This window comes from Nuphar pumila, chromosome 8 (assembly GCF_984573655.1).
Source record: "Nuphar pumila chromosome 8, dmNupPumi1.hap1.1, whole genome shotgun sequence".
NCBI lineage: Eukaryota > Viridiplantae > Streptophyta > Magnoliopsida > Nymphaeales > Nymphaeaceae > Nuphar > Nuphar pumila.
In genome coordinates this window covers 125,419,741-125,440,223 of record NC_143256.1, presented here as the reverse complement: position 1 = coordinate 125,440,223, position 20,483 = coordinate 125,419,741, and the positions used below count along the sequence as shown (strand labels likewise).

General features: G+C 37.3%; 1 protein-coding gene across 1 annotated transcript; it reads left to right on the top strand.

The window, feature by feature from the left end:
* The first annotated feature begins 2,468 nt into the window (after window positions 1-2,468).
* Window positions 2,469-5,100, top strand: LOC149830625 (trihelix transcription factor GTL1-like). Its single transcript, XM_090015885.1, has 2 exons — window positions 2,469-3,097; window positions 3,705-5,100. The coding sequence occupies exons 1-2, from the start codon at window positions 2,655-2,657 to the stop codon at window positions 4,921-4,923; spliced, it is 1,662 nt and encodes a 553-aa protein (XP_089872011.1). The 5' UTR covers window positions 2,469-2,654; the 3' UTR covers window positions 4,924-5,100.
* The last annotated feature ends 15,383 nt before the right edge of the window (window positions 5,101-20,483 follow it).

The window sequence follows — 20,483 nt, the reverse complement described above, 5'->3', positions numbered from 1 at the left end:
CCAAACCCAAACTCACACTCTAAGTGGATTGGGTCAAACTTGGGTTTAACTTTTAAACCCAAATCAGAATCAGATCCAACAAGATCCGACCCGGAACCCGGTTACACCCCTAATCTTTTCCGAGCCCTACGAGCAACTGCTCAAAAGACGGATCCTCTGGACCATGGATTGCATTGAATTTCATTGTGTCATAGACCAACAGCATAAACTGGTTGCCCTTTCAAACTTTTGGCAGGTATATATACCTTTATTTTTATTTTTATTTTTTTCCTTAAAAATTAATAAAATTTCCTTTTGTTTAATTTTTTGAATTTTCATTCACGATGGCCGGATTTAGAGTTAGTGTTTGAAATTGATTGGGCAAAAGGCAATATGCGGGGCCCACACACCTAGCTCTTTACCCCCATGCCTAATTTTTGTCCCCATCTTCCATGAAAACGGTTGAGATTACTCCACGTGGATGAGGTCATCAAAGATTCCTGTCTGGGTCCCGAGAGTACGATTTTCCCCTTAACTTAAATTACAAAATCCCCCCTTAAACATTTATCTATTTATAAAATCAGTAGATTTCGCCTAATTAATTTGCCAAAATAACCTTATGATTATATATATATATATCATCGGCAATTTAGTGAGTAAATTTGAAATAATATCAAGTCAAACTATAATAATAGCTGTTATTTACAAATATTTAAAAATTTGCCATTTTTTATACCAACAAAAATCGCGTATTTTTTTAGAAGATGAATGTCAACATGAGGTCTCCATTTGACGGTTGATAGGAAACACGTGGCACATATCAGAAATTTCAAAAATGCAGCTCGTTTTTGTAGAGGCTTCTATCAAAACAAGGACGATTGGCATCTTTATAATTTCTTAAGCTATGAGCAATGTCAGTAATCTTGTTTTAAGGACCTTAGCAAGAAAATCTTATGATATTTGTTTTCCAAGAAAACACCATATATATAAACCTAAAACCTTCACAAATATATAAATTATTACAAATGTTAGAAACAACTATATAAATGTTAGAACATGAAAAGTGTTAATTTGATTTTGTTAATATCATGATAAAAATATTGCATATTTCAAATCACTGATTATTTTGAAAGCGTCTTTGTTTTCTAAAGAACTATACTGGATTCAAATAAAATTGTGTTATTCCAAAACAGGGATAATTATTTTCTCAAGACTATACATTGGTTGGATGACAGTCCAGTTTAGCAGGAAATTACAAGTGTATGTTGTATTAACTCAATTCAACCTCATAGATGTGTTCCCCGTAGTGTCTGCTAGCTTCTAATGATCAAATTAAATTGCTGAGAACTTGATAATCCAATATATATATATATATAGGATCTTATCATGTATTACACATGATAAAGCCAGCTAACATAGTAAATAAACCATGCTAAACACATATCTGCAGTTAGATTAGCCATTTGATGGCTGGATCCATACAAACAAGAGTGTGCTCCACGTATTATGGTACAGAACCACTATATATATATATATATATATATATATATATATATATATATATATATATATATATATATATATAATGTGAGGTATGTTCAACTAGGAAAATTGAAAAACAAAATTCTTTCTGCTCGTCATAACGTAATGGCACCATGATAAATATTATATTTTTAAATATCAGTTGTGTGTAGGGGTGGTAAATGAACCGAGCAGCTCTTGACTCGGCTTGGTTAGGCTTGTTAGTGATTGTTTCATATAGCTGGCGAACAGAGTTACAAGCAGCTTGTTTAGGTTTAACGAGTCGAGCTCCAACACAAGGTGTTTGGCTCAAGAGAGCTTGTATATATATATATATATATATATATATATCATGAAATGTTTTTTACACGATCCAGCTCATGTTGGGCTTATCTCATTCAAGGTCGAGCCAAACTCGTGGTGGACTCGGTTAAACACAAGCACGACACGAGCCATGAGCTCAGTCCACTGATAATCAAGCCGAGCCCGAACGTGTCCTGTTTGGTTTGTTCTGTTCGTTTACCGGCCCTATTTGAGTGTTTGCGTGAGAGAGACCATACAAAATGGGTAATTTGTTAAATTAGAACTCAACGGCACGTGGCCCCACCTCTACAAAAGCTTTTGAGCCCCGACAACGAATCGACATTTTCGTTATCGCAAAATTACGAGTTTGGACTTTCCAGCCTTTATCTGAGCTAATCTCTAGGACAAGATCTCACCTAAAATAACGATAGTACCGTCACGGATGGGCGCCCTTCCATAAAAACGTGGGGACAAACCCACGCACCTCCAAATCCAATAGTAATTCTGTAAAAGAGGTGGATGTCGTCTGCCTCACGTACAACTGTGGCTCCATAGTAATTCCTTCTCCTTTTATGGTCTAAGATCAACCCCAACGAGATCTAATCGTCTACCATAAGTTTGCCGCGTAACAGGGGTACTCCAGTAATTTCAGTTACTGAAAAAAAAAACTCTTTTACTGTTCATGATCTTGTTCCTCAGTGTTATCTCACCACTCACCATTCCCAATGGCCCTTGGCCATCTCTCTCTCTCTCTCTCTCTCTCTCTCTCTCTCTCTCTCTTTTGTAGCATGAGTTTTTATTTTATGTGTCTTTTTTATTGAGTAAAGAGAAAAAATAGAGGGAGGTGAAGGATGCAGTCAGGCCTAGGGTACGCAAATCTTCCTGATCACATCCAGCAGATCATATCAGCCAGATCTGGCCTCCATCACCTCTCCCCACAGCCTTTCTTCAGCCTCAACCCTGTGATTGACACGGAACAGCAGCACCAGATTGATAATTCTGCAGGCCATGAGCTGCATCTGTTGCACCACTTCCACCAACATGGCCTGGTGCAGGACCCAATTGGGGAGCACCGTGAGAAGGGAATGGAAGAGCAACGAAGAGAGGAATGGGAGGATGAGGAGGAAGAAAGGGGTTTTTGGGCTGCAGAGATTGTAGGGAAAAAGCCTGTGCATGAGCACTCAAATAGGTGGCCTAGGGAGGAGACTCTAGCGCTGTTAAAGATCAGATCTAATGTGGAAGCAACCATCCATGACTCAAATTTCAAATGTACCATCTGGGAGTATGTCTCAAGGTATGCTTCTCTATCCTCGTTTTCTCATTTCTTCTGTTTGTCCTTTGGATCCATAAAAGAAAAAGCTAATGGTTGTGATTTTAGTACACACATGATGTGTGCAGTCGACAATTAGTACTAGCCACAAAGTTGAGTGCATCTGACACCACCTAGCGTTTTTTTAATTTTCAGAACCAAGGGTCTTGTGAGAAACCCAAGACTGGTCCTTGCCTATTTATTTTTCTTGTGCAGTAGCTAGTGCAAAAACTAGTGGTAGCTGATGAATTATTGTCTGACATTATCTTGGGATGCAAATTGGAATCTGGTGTTTTGTGAAGAAAGCCAAGATAGGTTTTCTTGGATATTTATTTTCTCATTTTTGCGGAGCCTACAAGAAAAAATGCAATTTTTTGTCAGAGAATAAGTAAATTATGTGTGTTTTGCTACCTTCTAAAGTGATTTGATATGGGTTTTGAAGCCATTCACCCATCACCTGCATATGCTTAAAATTTTAGATGTTGGTTGCACGTGTGAAAGGGCTTTCTTTCCAAGTCACGCGTGCGTGTGCAGAAATTGCTTCTAAAGATGGCAATGGATTGTGACGTCTATCTATTTCTATGTAACTCAGGAAGCTTGCTGAGCTAGGATTTAAAAGAAGTGCAAAGAAATGCAAGGAGAAATTTGAGAATGTGACCAAGTACTACAAGAAAACAAAGGATGGTAGGCAAGATGGTAAGAATTACAGGTTTTACTCAGAGCTTGAGGCTCTCTACAATAGTAACAATAACTCAAAGTGTGGGATTCCGGCTAATGAGGACAAGGTGATGATGGTGTTAGAGAAGAATGAAGAGGGCACATCAGAGGATGAGACCCTGGAGAATCCATCACTGAATAATGCATCTGTAGGTGAGAACATAAGCAAGAAGAAGAGGAAGAGGCTGAACTTTGAAGAGATGAAGGGGTTGTGTGAGGAGATGGTGAAGCAGATGATGGCGCAGCAGGAGGAACTGCAAAGAAAGTTTCTGGAAGCTGTTGAGAGGAGGGACCAAGAGAGGATCCATAGGGAGGAGGCTTGGAAGAGGCAGGAGATGGCAAGAATGGCTAAGGAGACTGAGCTAAGGTCACAGGAGCAGGCCCTTGCATCTACCAGGGAAGCCACTATCATTGGCTTCTTGAGGAAGTTCACAGAAGAAAACCATATGGAGGGTACCTTACTGAGGGCTGAAGAAGGGAACCCTATACCTGTCTTTAATCCTAGCCGTGACCCTGAACCAAATCCAATCCCTATTTCAGGTGAGGGGGCAAACCAAGAAGATACTAATAGCAAAGTGGGTCTGGCCCCATTGAAAAGGTGGCCAAGGTCTGAGGTCAGTTCTCTAATAAAACTCAGAACCAAGCATGAAGAGAACTTCAAGGAGAGCAACTCAAAGGGGTCACTATGGGAGAAGATATCTCAAGAAATGATGCAAATGGGATATATGAGGAGTGCAAAGAGGTGCAAGGAGAAGTGGGAGAACATAAACAAGTACTTTAGGAAGACCAAGGGTGCTGCCAAGGTGAGGCCCCCTGACTCCAAGATCTGCCCTTATTTCCACCAATTGAGCAGCCTTTACCACAATGGGGTCCTCTCTTTTCCCTCTCAAAGGCATGAGATGCAGGAAAACAGCTCTAGCATGCCGGAAAAACAAGTTATGGCAGATAGCTATTCTAAGGAAGGGGCGGAGTCCTCGGAGTGTGGCTATGTTGGAGGGTTGATGCATATGAATGGTGACAGTGTTGATGGTATGGAGGCCCAGTCTGCTTTGATGGAGTTGGTGTGCAAACTCTCTTCCAACTACAGTGCCTGAATCTCTCTCTCTCTCTCTCTCTCTCTCTCTCTCTCTCTCTCTCTCTCTCTCTCTCACCAAATGGTGATGATGGAGTAGGTGATGCTTTGGAGTTAAGACCGGTACTAGTGTATCGTTTTGGAAGGTAAAGAAGAAAAGAAAACTACCATGCATGTATTTGTTGGTAGTCTATTGTCATCATTTTTCGAATTAGACTTTAAACGAGGGGTGTCAGCGGATCGGATTTACCCGGACCCAACCTGAACCAGGCCCTATAGAGTCCGGGTATGGTTGACAAACTAGAAGACCCGATTAAGGCCAGGGTCGAGACCCGAAGGTCCGATTAATACATGACCCGGGTATAGTTTGTTAAATTTGATACCAGACCCATCCTGGTCGGAGTTCCGATTAAGACCTGCATTCTTTCAATGTAAAAATGATTAAAAAAAAACATTATTTTACTTTAGTTCTTATCGGGTCCAGATATGGTTCCTCTTATAGTAGACCTGATACCATACCCAAAAATCTGATCCTGGTTTAGCTTAGATCCCAACCAAACCCTACCCGTTGACATCCCTACTTTAAACCTCTCATCTCTGCATGGGTGTTTTCACTTAATATGCTGCTTGCACGTCTTATGGGCAGGATAATATGAATATTCTTCTCTGAATGAAACCCGTGTGCGTGGAATTTAGATCAGGTGCAATGTGATTGCACACTTTAAGTGTGCTGTTGGGCCCCACAGCTCACCTCCCAAACTGAGCAGAGGTCAGTAATTAAACTTTTAGGCACGTTTAGATGGTATTAAATATGATAACGTGCAAATCATAAGCCAGTAATTGGTTCAGAAATTAATTGTTAGGAAAATAAATAAAAGAAAAGTTTCAAAATGCACACCGAAAGGTAGATTTAATGCACCAATTAAGTTACTCAACCTTTGATTAACTTGGTCACCAACTTCATATTTCTTTATCCCACAAGGGCTCCAACTCATCTGGCAGGGATCTCATGAAAGTCGCCAAGCTGAAGAGATGTCACAAGTCAAGTTTGAAACCCGTATGTGTGTGTCCCTCACTGCAGACCGGAAGCTGTGTATATCCTGCGGTGGGCAAGGGAGGCCGGGGGAGGAATAGGTGTAATGTGATTGCACACTTTTGGTGTGCTGCTGCACCTTATCACCCATCATCTTTGGGATACAGATTGTCAGCTCTGGGGCCCAACAGCAGATGGTGGGTGATGAGGTGCAGCAGCACACTTAAAGTGTGCAATCACATTGCACCTGAACTCAATTCAGGGAGACCCTGTGTTTTTACACCAACGACATGGCAATTGAGTGAGGTGGTTTTTCCTTGGTTATCCAAGAAAAAAAAGAATTCATGTTTCTTCACAGTGCCCACGTTGAAACTGAAAGACAATACTTTAGGCAAGTAGACTATTCACTTTCCAATTCACGGTAAACACTGATGGCCACAATGGACAAGAAAAAATAAATAGTTCTGCCATAGGATGGAATCCTATGGAGAAAAATAGTAACAGACGGTGGAAATGACGAAATATGACTCAGCAGGTGTTACTCTAGCTAGTACGAAGCTTAACGGGATCTACACACTTATCAAGAAAAGCAGGATAAGTTGGGAAATTGCACTCCTCTGCGAGTCTCCAGCTCCTGCTTTTCTAGGTAAGTAGGTGCATTAAACATCTAATTCTAAGTAACATCTACTTGGTCGAGTGCAATTCACTTTTCATTTTCCTCTTATGCACCATGCCAATTTTGTGATTTTAATGGTTATCTAGATGGTTTGGGTTCGGGTCTGATATGCAAATGCTAATCAGACTCAGGTTAATTTGTTCATAGCGTTCTCACAAATCACATCCGAGTACAGATCTGAATCAGAGTCGGACATAAAGTCCGACAAGATCGAATTTGATATGCATATTTCCTATGTATCAGGGTATATATATACTCTAATTGGATCCAGGTTCAGCATAGGATCTATGCATTCAAGCCCGAATCCCACTCCAAATCCAACTATCCTACATCAAATTAAATCCAACCCGAGTAGGACCCGTCTATGTCCATAGATTTTAACCTCCTGAGGGATGCATGTGGTCACCAAATATTGTCCACTTACACCAAACAAATAATCCAAAGCATATATAGAAAGAATTAGTGGCAAAGCAAGGTCCTTCTAAGGCCAATTTTGTTTTTAGAATTTTCTAAAGAGTAGATTAGAACTATATATTTTCAATTTAAAGAGAGTTCACTGTTGAGGGGATTCCTAAAAACGTTGGGAGTGACCAAATTAAACAACAATGTTAGGAAAGGTCTCTCACTAAGAGATAACAAATCATCATCCCACTTAATATAAATATCCATAGGCTCTCTCTCTTGTTGATTGTAGAGAGAGAAGATGCATTATCATGGATGCAGATCCTCACAAATAGAACCACGTAAAGCCTGCCCCAGACAACTTTCGATATTTTCTCAACACTAAGCTTATTGCTGATAATTATGCATTCTGGGCATCTCAATTTAAGCCGTTATTAAATGGGTATGTCGACGCTCTAAGCCTAAACGGTTGAATTTATTGCCCAAGATAATAAACGAGTTCATAATCCTAATTATATAACGTGGCATAGACATGATCGACTCCTCTTGAGTTGGATCATATCCTCACTAACGAAACTCACATATTCAAATTGTCAACGTAGATCTACTCTTATGCTGATTGGAAAGGAAATCTAAATGATCAAAACTCTACTTTTGGATATGCAGTATACTTTGAACTAAACTTGATTTCATAGAGTTCTAAGAAGCAACATGTTGTCGCTTACTCCAACACAGAAGCATAGTACAGGGCCGTACGTTGCCAATGTAGCCACAAAAGCCATGTGGATTCAATATCTTTTGCAAGAACTTGGGTCCAATCTAAATTATGCTCTAAAGATTGGGTATGGAAGAAGCAGACACATTGAGATAGATGTTCATTTTGTGCATGAGAAGGTTGCCAAATGGATATTGTGTATGCTATATTTATCCTCCAAGGATCAAATTGCAGACATCCTGACTAAATTGTTGCCTATTGTTTAGTTTGATAAGTTTCAGTTCAAGCGTTAATGTCACCTACAAGACGTTTTGCTTTAGGAAGGTTGTTAAAAGATTCGGTCCAGGTTTTGGCTCAGTAAGAGCATCCAAAATACAAGTGAGTGCTGAATCTAGAAAAAATAGAAGAAAAGTAAACTATTTACTTGCAAAAAAATGCAAATTGATCAGGTTTTGATTCGAATCATTTTCATATTCGAAATAAAATAGTGATCCAAATCCGAATATAATTTGATTGAATAGATCTAAATCCGACCCGAATGCACATTTAGATTTTACTTAAAGGCTCCAAATCCCTACTACATCTGAACTGAGATGAATATATCTTGAAGATCTCATATTACACACCTTTATGTTGCGTTCAAACTGGATTCATATCCAAATTGTGTACATGACATATCCAAGAGTATATTCTTTTGTATTGTCTTAATGAACTCCAATAGCCAATATTATTTAAATCAAGATTTTGATGCATGCCATTATGAATCAGGTCCATGAATGGAGTCTCAATATGATTAAGACCACTCCACATAACATTTATGAGTATACAATTAGAGATAGTTACTTGCATATCAGAGCGAAGTTTTGCAACATCCTACAAAAATCTAACCTTTTAATTTTTTTTAAAACCTAAAATTTTTCATTCGTGTAAAAGTAAACATGGCTTTCAAAGGGTAATGCATCAACGAACCTATCTATTGTTTCAAATATTGTACGGCCCGCCTGAGCGCAAGCGCAAGCATATATTAGTCACCCAATATTAGGTTCAGTACGAAACTATTTGTAGACACAACTCGATTTAGTTTATTATACTATTAAACATTATGTAGTAAATGTGAAAGACGAAATATATTTAAAGGTTAAGACATTTGAAAAGTTACGTAATAAGAATGAGATTACAGGTAAGAGTGTCCCTCGAGAGCATAGTGTCACATTCTTCACCTCAGTCCTCGAAGATGATATTTGTAATTTGTTTGGACGTTAATACAACATGCCCATAGGATACACCCAAACTCAACCTGAAGAATACAATCAAGTTTGTATTGGTACAACCATAATGTGATTCCCATCATTATAAAATAAAGGTCAAGGCAATCAACATTCAGAACATTTATTCACATTGCATTCGTTCATTCATTATCATTGCATTCATTTATTCATTCATTCATTCTCATTGCAGTCATTTGCATAAATGAATAGACAATCAAACAAATCACATATAATTGTATAAAGCAAATAGGTCAAATTTCATTGATCGTGTCTAGCATGAAACACACACGTGTTTTTCAAACAAGTCAGGATATATGAGTTTCTCACATTCATAACATATGCATTCACAAATTTGCATATAATAAATAAGTCATAATCTTATTTGATCATTCCAGAGTATATCATATATACTTGCTTTACAAACAAACAAGACATAGAAATTTATAACCATTTATGGCATTCATAGCCATTCTTTCATAAAAGAATAAACAAATCAATCACATGACCATGACATGCATTCATAATTTATGTAGCTTACTGGTTAATTCTTATGATCATATTATGCATTCATGCATTTTCATAAAGAGGAACAAACTCATGTGTATTACACACTTGTATGCATCTCACATGCATTTTAGTCAACTCATTGAGTTACTTCATTTGATCAATCACATGACCCAATACATATTTTTTTTTATTTGCATGTAAGTCTATATGCAATGACATTGGTAAACATTAGTAAACTATATGTCTACATCATTATGTTTATACATATGACAGAAGTGATTCTAATAATCTAATGCATTGTTTCTCTTGATTTAATTAAACTCATCTGATATAAAAGAGGATATGGTCGTCCATAAACAACCAATGGGGTGTATATTATTCAATGTGATTTAGTATTTTTTTGAAGGCTTAACTGGGTTTATCTTAGGCTGTCAATCCTGCAATGCAATGATTGAGAGATGAACACGAAGTCCTTGTACCAGCTTACGCCCATATATGTCCCTCGAGCTAAAAATATAAGAAACATCTTTCCTAACTCTGCAGAGTTTTTGACTCTACTACGTGAATCCCTGGCTAGGCCTGTCTTTGTAACTTTCATAAGGCGAAGATGAGGCACACGTAGTCCTTCAACAATTTTATATCCTAAAAGGTTTGTATCACCTTTCCCTCTCTAAGGAAGATAAGAGATCAAGATGGACCCAACCATCTCATTGAGATCGGGATGGACCTAGCCATCATAGAGAGTTCAATTTTACCGGTGCCTCATATGAACCCATGGTCTCAGGGTTATCTTTTATTAGGGTCATAGGTTACACTCCTATTGTCATTATCGTATATGATAACCCTCTCATGCCATTATGTATGATTCATATCATCATTGTACTCATTCCCATTGTATGATACATGATCAACTTCATTTATGTTTTAATGCATGATACATGTTATATCATTCATATCAAATTTTTATGCATGATACATTCATAGCAGATACGGCATGCTTCATATATATTCATTTCACACATGTATTCATTTTATACATACATTCATTTCAATCATGCACAAACATGTACCGACAAAAGCACTGCATATTTCACTATTTTAAAATCATATCAAGCATGATCTCCATACCTCAACAAGAAAAATACTTCAACTTTCATATATTCAGATCATGTTTCAGATGATCTTCAAACTTTTTTCAATATTTGCATGATGCATTGTATCATACATGCTTACTATAGGTAGTTTAATTTACTCGATTTTATAGACATTGTATTTTTTTTATGTGCATTGGCTTATAGTTGCTTTACGACACTTAACACTAAGTACCATATTTTTGTCATGCCTACATAACAATTCATATATACACATGGTGCAAGCATTTAAACATTTGATAAATGTCTAAAATTTGAAATAACATATGCATGTATGTACATTCAAATGAGGACATCAATAATGCATAAGCACTTGCATAAAACTGAAAATATGATGTGCATGTTAGCCATTTAACTATGTGCATTCACACTTAATCATAAGCATTTATAATGTATATAAGGTATAATCAAAACCATGACTTAAATATTTATCAAAACTACTTCAAAATTGAGTTTTAAACACGTATAATCAATACTTAAAAACTGGTTTTGAAACATGTTTACAACTGCATCCAAATCTAAAAATTTTTGCATAGGCATTTTACTGAACATTTAGCATGTAACACAATTTTCAAAGCAAAACTGAAATTCTAGAATTTGCATGTAAAACAGAATTTATTATGTTAACTAAATAATTTTAAATACATTATTCAATCACTAATTAATCTAAACTTAGCATATTCTAACTATTGGCATAAACCCAAAACTATTTACGCTAAAATTAGAAGTACGCTATATGCCTAAATTAATTTAGCAATAAATAATGCATAATTATGACAAAACAACCTAGATAAGCATTCTAAAAGTTTAGTTGAGGGTTCTTACTCTCGTAGATCTGATAAATAAATGCTATGAATCTTAAAAACCCTTGGGATTTCGCAATCTGCAAAAACTACAACAATATGCAATTGATCGAACACTTAGTGTACGCGTTCAAACACCAAGAAACCCAAGTAGTGTAGAATGGGTTCAGCTAGAGTGTTCTCAAGCTGACGAAAATCACTACAGTCGCATGCAGATCGAGGTGGTTGTTGGAATGAAGCTACACCAAAATTGCTACCAAGGATGAAACACCCAAATCAGCTCTGAGCCAACCATCAAGAAGAGGAAGAAATGAATTAGAATATTAAGAAGAAAATGAAGGACCTACTAGGGCATCAATCCCTAGGAGAAAGGGCTGGATGGTGGCACAAATCCCAAGACAAACCCCAATATGGAAGGGTAAGCTTTAGGGTAAAAGATAAGAAGAGTTCTTTCTTTCTTTTTCTCAAAACAAATTAAGAGAGTAGAGGGGAATGGGGGTTTCGGCTATGGGAGTGAGCAAGAAAGGAGAGAAGAGGGGGGTGCACCTAGCCTCTCTATCAACCCTAAGGGTGCCTCTCCAAACTGGATCCAATTCGGGTCCAGTTCGCTCCCAAAACCCTAATTCATGTTTATACAAAACCAGACCCAAATAAATAATAATATATACCTATATGACGTTTTCAACTCAAAAATAAATATAAATATAAATCTTTTTAATTATTTAAAAATACATAAGAAACAATTTGGGTCGACCTATTGGGTCCAAACCCATCTGGATTCCAAATCCATACTACCATCCATTTTTTTTCTAAAGCGAAAACCCATGCTTTGCTAAACTATGGAAAATTATTCTATCTCTAATAAATTATTGTTTTAGCATGTCTTTGATTAATCATTATTTTGAAATAAAAAATCTGCCTAAATTATTTTTTACCAAAATACTAGTTTGATAAAAATTCATTCTCAAGCTAATTAAATACATTTAGTTAAGCTCAAAACATTGTAAAAGCACTTTGATGAGTCATAGGCACAATCAAATACCTATTTTTATTTATAACTTAAATATATTTAACAGTTAATTACCTGAATTAATTTTATAAATACCAATTATACCCTTATTGGCGTAAAACATCTAAAAACAAAATTTAAAAGCCAAAAACAAATTTCTAACTTGATCATAATGATGTTCACTTTATTTATAATTCTCAAAATTTATGGGTGTTTACAAGTTTAAGGTATTTTCTTCTTACTTTTGGTGAAGGGCACACATGTTAGATCAAAATTATAGAGGAGCATGTGAGAAACGGATTTGCAGCCTCGCTTCTGAATTCTGAACATAGCTAAGAAAATGTAAGCAACAAAATATGCAAAAGCATCAATTTTTTCTTCTTCCAAACACATCATTGTTTAACTGTTATTTGTTGCTGACTTGCTGGGGATTCAGATGGTAAATAAAATTGCCTCAAAAGTGTCTTAATGACTTAAAAATCTTAAATTATTTTACTATAAGTATCACATTATCCAGCAGCAATCAGATGTTGATAGAAGAATCACTCTCTACAACATGCTAGCACTCAAGACAGGCGATTAAAAAGCCAAGGAAAAAAGATAAAATCACAAATGCCAATATTGACTTTGAACCAAATTTTCAGTTAAAATTTGTTTAATCTCATCAATTCTAAATAATATATTCATGATAAAGGGATCCAGTTAAAAATCATGTGATCCTATAGTTGGTTGACTGATTGTTTTGATTAATTTCTGTGCTTTTTGTTTTGGCAGAAATTTTGAAGTCATTTTTAGTAGTCTTGAAATGATTAGGATGATTAAATGTATATGTTCATAGGTTTTAAAACAGCCAATTAATTAATCACAATTTTCGCTCATTTGTTAAATAAGACACTTCGAGCTGAACCCAAGGCTCTTACAAGGTTTTCCAACTTAGTTCTATTACTTTCAAACTTCAAGAGATATAGAGAGTGCTATCTTGCCCCCAAAAATATTCAGGTTGAAATATGGCTTTCCATTTCAGAGTGCTTTAACTGGTGGGCTCCGTAAGGGCTTGGGTGTTGGTGACCCCACCAGGGGTTTACCTCGCAGGGGGACAGGCCCATTAAATGACCCAGTTTTCATCAAGATTTTCTCACCATAAAAAAAGGCTTTCCAATCAATTCTAAACAGGAAATGACTTGGATGATACTCACTTTTGGCACAAATCTGAGTTTTGACCTCAACTGAAAAGATAATGCAAACATAGCCAATTTACTACTTAAAATATAACAAACATGGCCAATTTACTGTTTACTTAACACTTTTGCCCTCTTGTTACCTACAAAAGTAGGCGCCTTCTTTAAGACTAGGTTTCATGTAAGTGTTGCCCTAGAAAAATCAGGTGCCACGTAAGTTTTCACCTGAAAAAATCAGGCACCACATAAGTTGTTGCCTGAAAAAGCAGATGCCTAAATGTATAGGCAACGAACGGCAAAAATGTCAAGTAAACAGTAAATTGGCCATGTTCTTTATATTACCTAACCTGTAATTAGCAATGGTATTTTCAATAAAACTTAGGGCCATCTACATCATTGTCTTTAAGGGCTTCTAAGGTGAAAGGAGTAGGGATCACATCCCGCTTGGTAGGAGCATGCCCTGTTTCTTTCTTGAGTAAGTCTCAATAAAGGCCGTGGGCCAGCAGACTCACCTGGGATTTTGTTTTTTTTTGAAAGGCAAGCTGGGGTGAGGCAGACCCCTACCAACAACTGTATCATTGGGTTTTGAACCTGCAACGTCATTACACAAGGTGATGTGCACTAGCTGCTCCTACCACACAAGCGGAGCCACACGTTGGTGACTCACCTGAGATTTACTTTATAGCGAGCAAGCCCATTAAGTGATCTGCATCTCTAGGAAGTTTTCTTGTCATGAAAAAAAAAAAGGAGAGGCACTGCCATACACAAAAGGGGGCATACTCATAATTTAAAAAGGCAGAGATCAATCGATCGATCATTTGATAAGAGTCCTGCTTGTGATAAGTCATGTTGAACAAGATGATAAGAGTCATGGTGGGCATTCAGGTTCATCAGATCACGATGGATCAGGTCACATTAGCCCACTAGGCTCGGCTCATCTGGTAGGGGCGACTTGTTAATGTCACCAAGTTGAGGGCACCCCACAAGTTCGAAACCCACAGGTGGTGTACCGGTGGGGAAGAGAGGGACCTCAAGGGTTTTACCAAACAGAGGGCTATGGATCACAACCCTAAATAAAGTCAGAAGATGGTATAGGATCCCACGTGCAGCTTTGCTTCCAACATGTGCTCTCAGTTATGGTAATAAAGATGCCCGGTTTTGGTGCCTGTTGTCTATTGAATAGTGTCTTCCACTAGCGTCCTCTTTGTATAGCAAAACAAAGTAAAGTGGGTCACCTTGCCACCGGTTGCTGCTTGAAAGCATTAAATAAGCAGCAGCATGGTACCCTTTGGTAAAGGACCACACCCAATTAAGGACAATACTGATTAAGTGGAATTGTACCATTCTACTGAATCTTTTTTTGGCCACCTTCCGGTCACAAGGATGAATTGGTTCTGAATTTCAATTCCATAGAATTTCTTGAATGCAAACACACTCACACACACACTCAGGATTGTTAATTCGTAAAGCTAGAATTATTTGAGTGGTGTTCTTAATTAAAATGTGGTAAACAAATTGGTTTGTTATGTAATTCCATATCAAATATTGGAAGCCAAGATTTCAAGTGGGTACAAATATGGTACCTCTAAGTCTTTAGATGAAAAGAAGGATCCTATGTCAATCCTGGATGTCTAACTGATAGGATTTGTCCATATGTAGATGTGAATGCCGACTAATCCTAACCATTGGTTTGATGGTTAGGATTGAATGTAGGGTATATAGATCCCATCATATGTCAAATGACGGGACCGTGTTCCTTAAGATGAAGTCCAGCAAGCAAGCAATTAATAGGTTGGAGAAGTTAACCGATGGGGCCTCCACTTGCCTGGTAGAAGTAGCTAGTGCACGTCACCTTGTATTGGGACGTTGCAGGTTCAAACCCCAACTGTATAGATGTATAACTGGGAGGGGTCTGCTTAACCCCAGCTTGCCTTTCAAAAAAAAAAATAGGTTGGAGAAGTTAGCTGGTTTTCTTTTTTCTTTGTTTTTTAGGTGGGAATAGAGTTTTTGGACGTCCTTCACAATCTGAAAGGTGCCATGTTGACCATGTCTCTATTCATGTGTCTCGGTGTGGGTAGAGACGTCAATGGATCAGATATATTTGATATTTGACCTGATTCCAAACCTGATTAGTTGAAATTGGTTAAGAAAACTGAATGCGACTAATAATCGAATTTAGATTTCGCTTAAGATTTCATGACTGAATCCAATGGATATCCAAATTGGAATACATGCATTTTTTCAGATTTGGATTGGCTTTTTTTTCCATCTAAATCTAAGTTCAATTAGCTAATATACAATCGGTCAGATTTGATATTAGTTTTACATCCATCCCGAATCCAAGCAGTTTACATCCCTATCTATTAGCACTCCCCCCTTCCATCAACTGGGAATTTGTTGTTGATGAATTATATATGTTCCCTATGGGACCCAAACATTCATCTGATACAGAACCAAATTCCCATCAATGCTGGATTAGGGTTTTCGATGGGACCATTTCAGGCAACTTGAGTCGTGGGTTCCACATGCAAAAGGTGTATATGGTGTACCCCAACCCCATCATTGTTTTCCATAATTGATCTAACTGCATTATTATGCATCCAAACATTACTGCTATTTAGTCTTTTGAATGTCCAAATAGAATCAATGCAACCAATGTCAAAGTGGGCATGCCAATGGCTCGATCGGCTTTGAAATCTTGTTGAAGAATTGCCATTCACCCAGATCTGGTAAGCCCTTTTAGATCCAATCAGCCCTATGAATCGGATCTGTTTTTGTCTTTCACATTAGATCCGGAAAGATCTGAATTTTGTTTACTATATAAGGAACCTCGGTGCAATATAAAACTGAACTCCATTAAGCAGTAAGTTGGACCCAGATTAATTTGGTATATTTTTCCAGATACCAACTTCACTTTCATATCCAATTAGGCTGCACCAGGATCTGCAGGATTTTGTAATGCTTAGGTCTGACCTTAATCCAACACATTTACACCTCGGATATATGTGTTAAGCTGAATCCATTTAATCTGATTTGGTTAGAAGGGAAAACTGGAATATGTAAACTAGAGAGTTTTATAGGTTTTTTGGCAAATCTAACCATGCAGATGCATTTGGTGTGGTCCATTTGTTAGGAATCAACTATTGGATCATTGTAATCAGATCAAGAAAAGTAATGCTTGCATATTTAAAGCCTTAAAAGATCTTTTTATACATCGTAGTAATCCGATGATCCAAGAGTCTGTTTCTATAAAATCAGTTTACATATTTGACTGGCTTACATATTTTAGTTACCCTGCTCAGAAGAATCATATTTAATTAGTTAGTATTGGGTCAGATTCATTTTTGTGATTTTACACCCAAAACTGAATCTGAGTCCAAATCTGGCACCGGACCCTACAAATATCCAACTCTAATTGCATATAAAATTTAGATGCCATTAGGATATGTAGCTACTCAGATCCAGGTTCATCGAGGGCTTTCTCCATCCGACTTGGGATTTTGATTAGGTTGCACTCCATCACATCCAACCCAAGTCCATCCTAAACGACCACTTCACATCCCTCTTTACATGATCATCATGTAAAAACGAACTGGACTCAGTTTGGATCTAGGCATTACTAAATCCAACTTAATCATATCTATTTCAAAACCGAATCAAGATTCAGAGTTGGATGGGATCAGCTGAAACCAAGTCCAGATACAACTAGCTTAAATCTGAAATTACCATACGTTCAGATTCAGATTCTATCAAAACTGAGTCCACATCTAATTATTAATCAGATTTTATTTCGGCTACCAAATCCGTCTAAGATTCGGATTGGATTAGATATCCAACCTGAATGCAAACCATTTACAACCCTAATCCCCAACACCTCTCTCTCTCTCAAATGTAGGTCCCATGCATGTCGATGCTTTGTTTCGTAGGGTGAGACCCGGTGACTCGTACCAACTAGCATGCACATGGTCATGGAAACTAGCAGCCTAACCATGATGTAGACAAGGCACTCAATTCCCTTTAGGCCTTTACCTTGTCCTTGGCAACCTCACATGGATCCTCTCCCCATCTCATCACCTGAAAATTGAAAGAGTTTTCAATGTTTGTGGTTGTAATTGTTTCTAGCTTTTCTCCTTTCCCTTCCTGTCTGGAATCTTTCATTTCTTTCTCATCATCTTCCTTTCATGCAAAGCCATCTTGTTGTCCAAGTGCCCTTAGCTACCATTTGCTTCACTTGGAAAGATCGATCCAAACAAGAATAAATGCCCCAAAATCTAAGGCCAAAGATGATGGTCCATCCTCCAATTTTCAACCAGTAAACAAAAAGACATGAGCATTAAACTTCCACTGGACATTCTCATTTACTCTGGGAACGATTTTGCCCATACACTGAACTTCCAGTTGGAAAATGCAGCCAAAGTTCTTGATTTTGAAACAAGAAGAGCAACATGTCAAATGCAGCCAAAGCTTATAAACTCTAGGTCATGTTGGCTAAACTTGTGATCCACTTTCTCACATTAATTAGAAACTATTATGTCAATTGGTCCAAAGAAGATAAAAGGAGAAAGCTTTCCCAAGAAAAACTTTCTCATCTGAGAGCAAAAGTTGTGTTCTATTCTTATTATTTTGTTTTAACTTGTGCTCTGATACCAAAAAAGGTTTTACTATCACTTATGCCATAGGGATAATCCAGTTTAACCTCTTATTGTGCAACTCCTGTATACTACAAACAGTGCATCTTTCCTTTTGTTCATTTTTGAAAGGCAAGCTGGCGTTGGGCACACCCCCTACCAAATATCTCTTAAGCCCCATGTGGTGGCACAGGAATTACCACATGGGATACCACCATGCATGTGGCTTGTAAATTTGCCCACAAGGGCTCCGTTCATCCTACAGGAGCTACTTGTGAACATCACCCTCTAAAAGGATGTCACGAGTTGACACCCACAAAGGATGTCCCCTACCACAAGGTCAAAGATGGGTGTACTTTTCAGTGGACAGTAAGGACCTCAAGGGTTTTACCAACCGATGTGAAGTGTACCATAGAGGATTTTCCCTTGGCCTGGCCAAATATTATCATTATCAGTGCATATCGGCCTATACGCATCAATATGTGAATGAATCGGCTATTTTTAAATAAAATGTAAAAAAATACTAAAAATATTTTTTGTATTATTTTAATAGTTTTATGTTATGATTGGGGCATCATATTTTTTTTTTGGCCAATATAGAATGATTGGAGGAGAAGGATTCATGTGGAAGACCGAGAATGATTTTCTTTTTTGGTTCATATCGCCGACCCCAATTGTTTTGGGATGAAGGCATAGTTGTAGTTGTAGTTGTAGTTGTTGTTGTTGTTGTTGTTGTTGTTGTATAGAATGATTCACTTGAGTATCGATGTTGGGCCGATACAGCTGAATCGGTGGCCCAACCATTTAGGGCAGATACCGATACTGATAACATTGAAAAAACATGACATGTAAGTTCACACATGCTATGCATATGTAATTCCCCTAGCACTTGGGAATTGCATGGGATGCAGATTTTCTTTGTCTCAAATTTTTAATTCAAGGTGATTTTAGTTTCCTGAATCTTAGATATATTTTGACCCAAGGGAACAGAGCAGCCAAACGTCCATTTATCTGAATCCCTCCCTGAAACCATAGTCACACATTTCATTCTTGGGATTTTTTGGCAGGGGGGAAATCTTGTGATAAATTAAAAATTTGTATGTTTCCCGAAAAATCTCGAGAAAAACCTTTGTACATTTACAGTTAAAAGTAAAAAAAAAAATTACCCAAAGGAGTGATGGATTAATTTGTGTGTGTGTTAAACCAAGGTCCATGTTATACTAATTACTAAACTTGAAACTTTTTTCCCACAAGGGCCCTGCTCATCTGGTAGGGGAGACTTGTGAATTTGACCAAGTCGGCATGGTGTCACGAGTTCAAAACACATGGCGGACATTTCTTACTGCAAGGTCAAAGCTGGGTGTATACCCTGGTGGGTATGGGGACCTCAAGGGTTTTATCAACCAGAGGCCTGCCAATGTGCGGTTGATGATGGAGGGTTTTCCTTCGCCCCAAAACACACACTCGCACAGTTGTCTTCTACTAATCCTTAAATGGCATTAAATATCATACTAATGGCATGTTTGAATGCTGGTATTATCAAGGACTTATCATATTTATAAAAAATGCAGATAGTTTCTATTAATTCTTAAATGATATTATAGTTTGTATTAGTGGCATAATTGAATATCACACTACTGTAAAGTACTTGCTGTATTTATCAAATGTAGCAGTAAATGACATTAAATAGCACTCAATTAATGCTTTATTGTCAAGATCTATTAGAATGGTTTTGAAGGATGCCTTTAAAGATTTTTTAATCCCACATGTAGGGATATTTTCAATATATATATATATATATCTTTTATAAAAGGTTTATTTTCTTTATTTGCAAACTTATTGTGATAAAACTACCATAAATCCAAAATATAGGCGATATTTGTGATTATACATGTAACTCAGATCCAAGGATTAAAAATCTTTTATCTGCATAAGATATGGATCTGGCATGCACCTCATACCAAATCCAATCCAGGGATCTACGATCCAAGGCATTTAAACAGCCTTCTAGTAGCATTTAACCGAGTAAATTGGCATTTTTCACATTTTCTTTTTTAATACTCATTAAAATTTTGACACTAGTTTAAGATAATGGAGCATGAAATCGTGAGTGTTGAGAAGCACTGTGTTTTGGTTGTTGGGGGTTTTCATGGTTTTCCAGCCCTTTTAAAGATGGATGCAAATGGGTCAGATCCAAGATCGAGGTTTTGCA

Coding starts and splice junctions, on each gene's coding strand:
- LOC149830625 (XM_090015885.1), top strand. CDS start 2,655: ATGCAGTCAGGCCTAGGGTACGCAAATCTTCCTGATCACATCCAGCAG. Junction 3,098..3,704: donor ATCTGGGAGTATGTCTCAAG/GTATGCTTCTCT, acceptor TATGTAACTCAG/GAAGCTTGCTGAGCTAGGAT.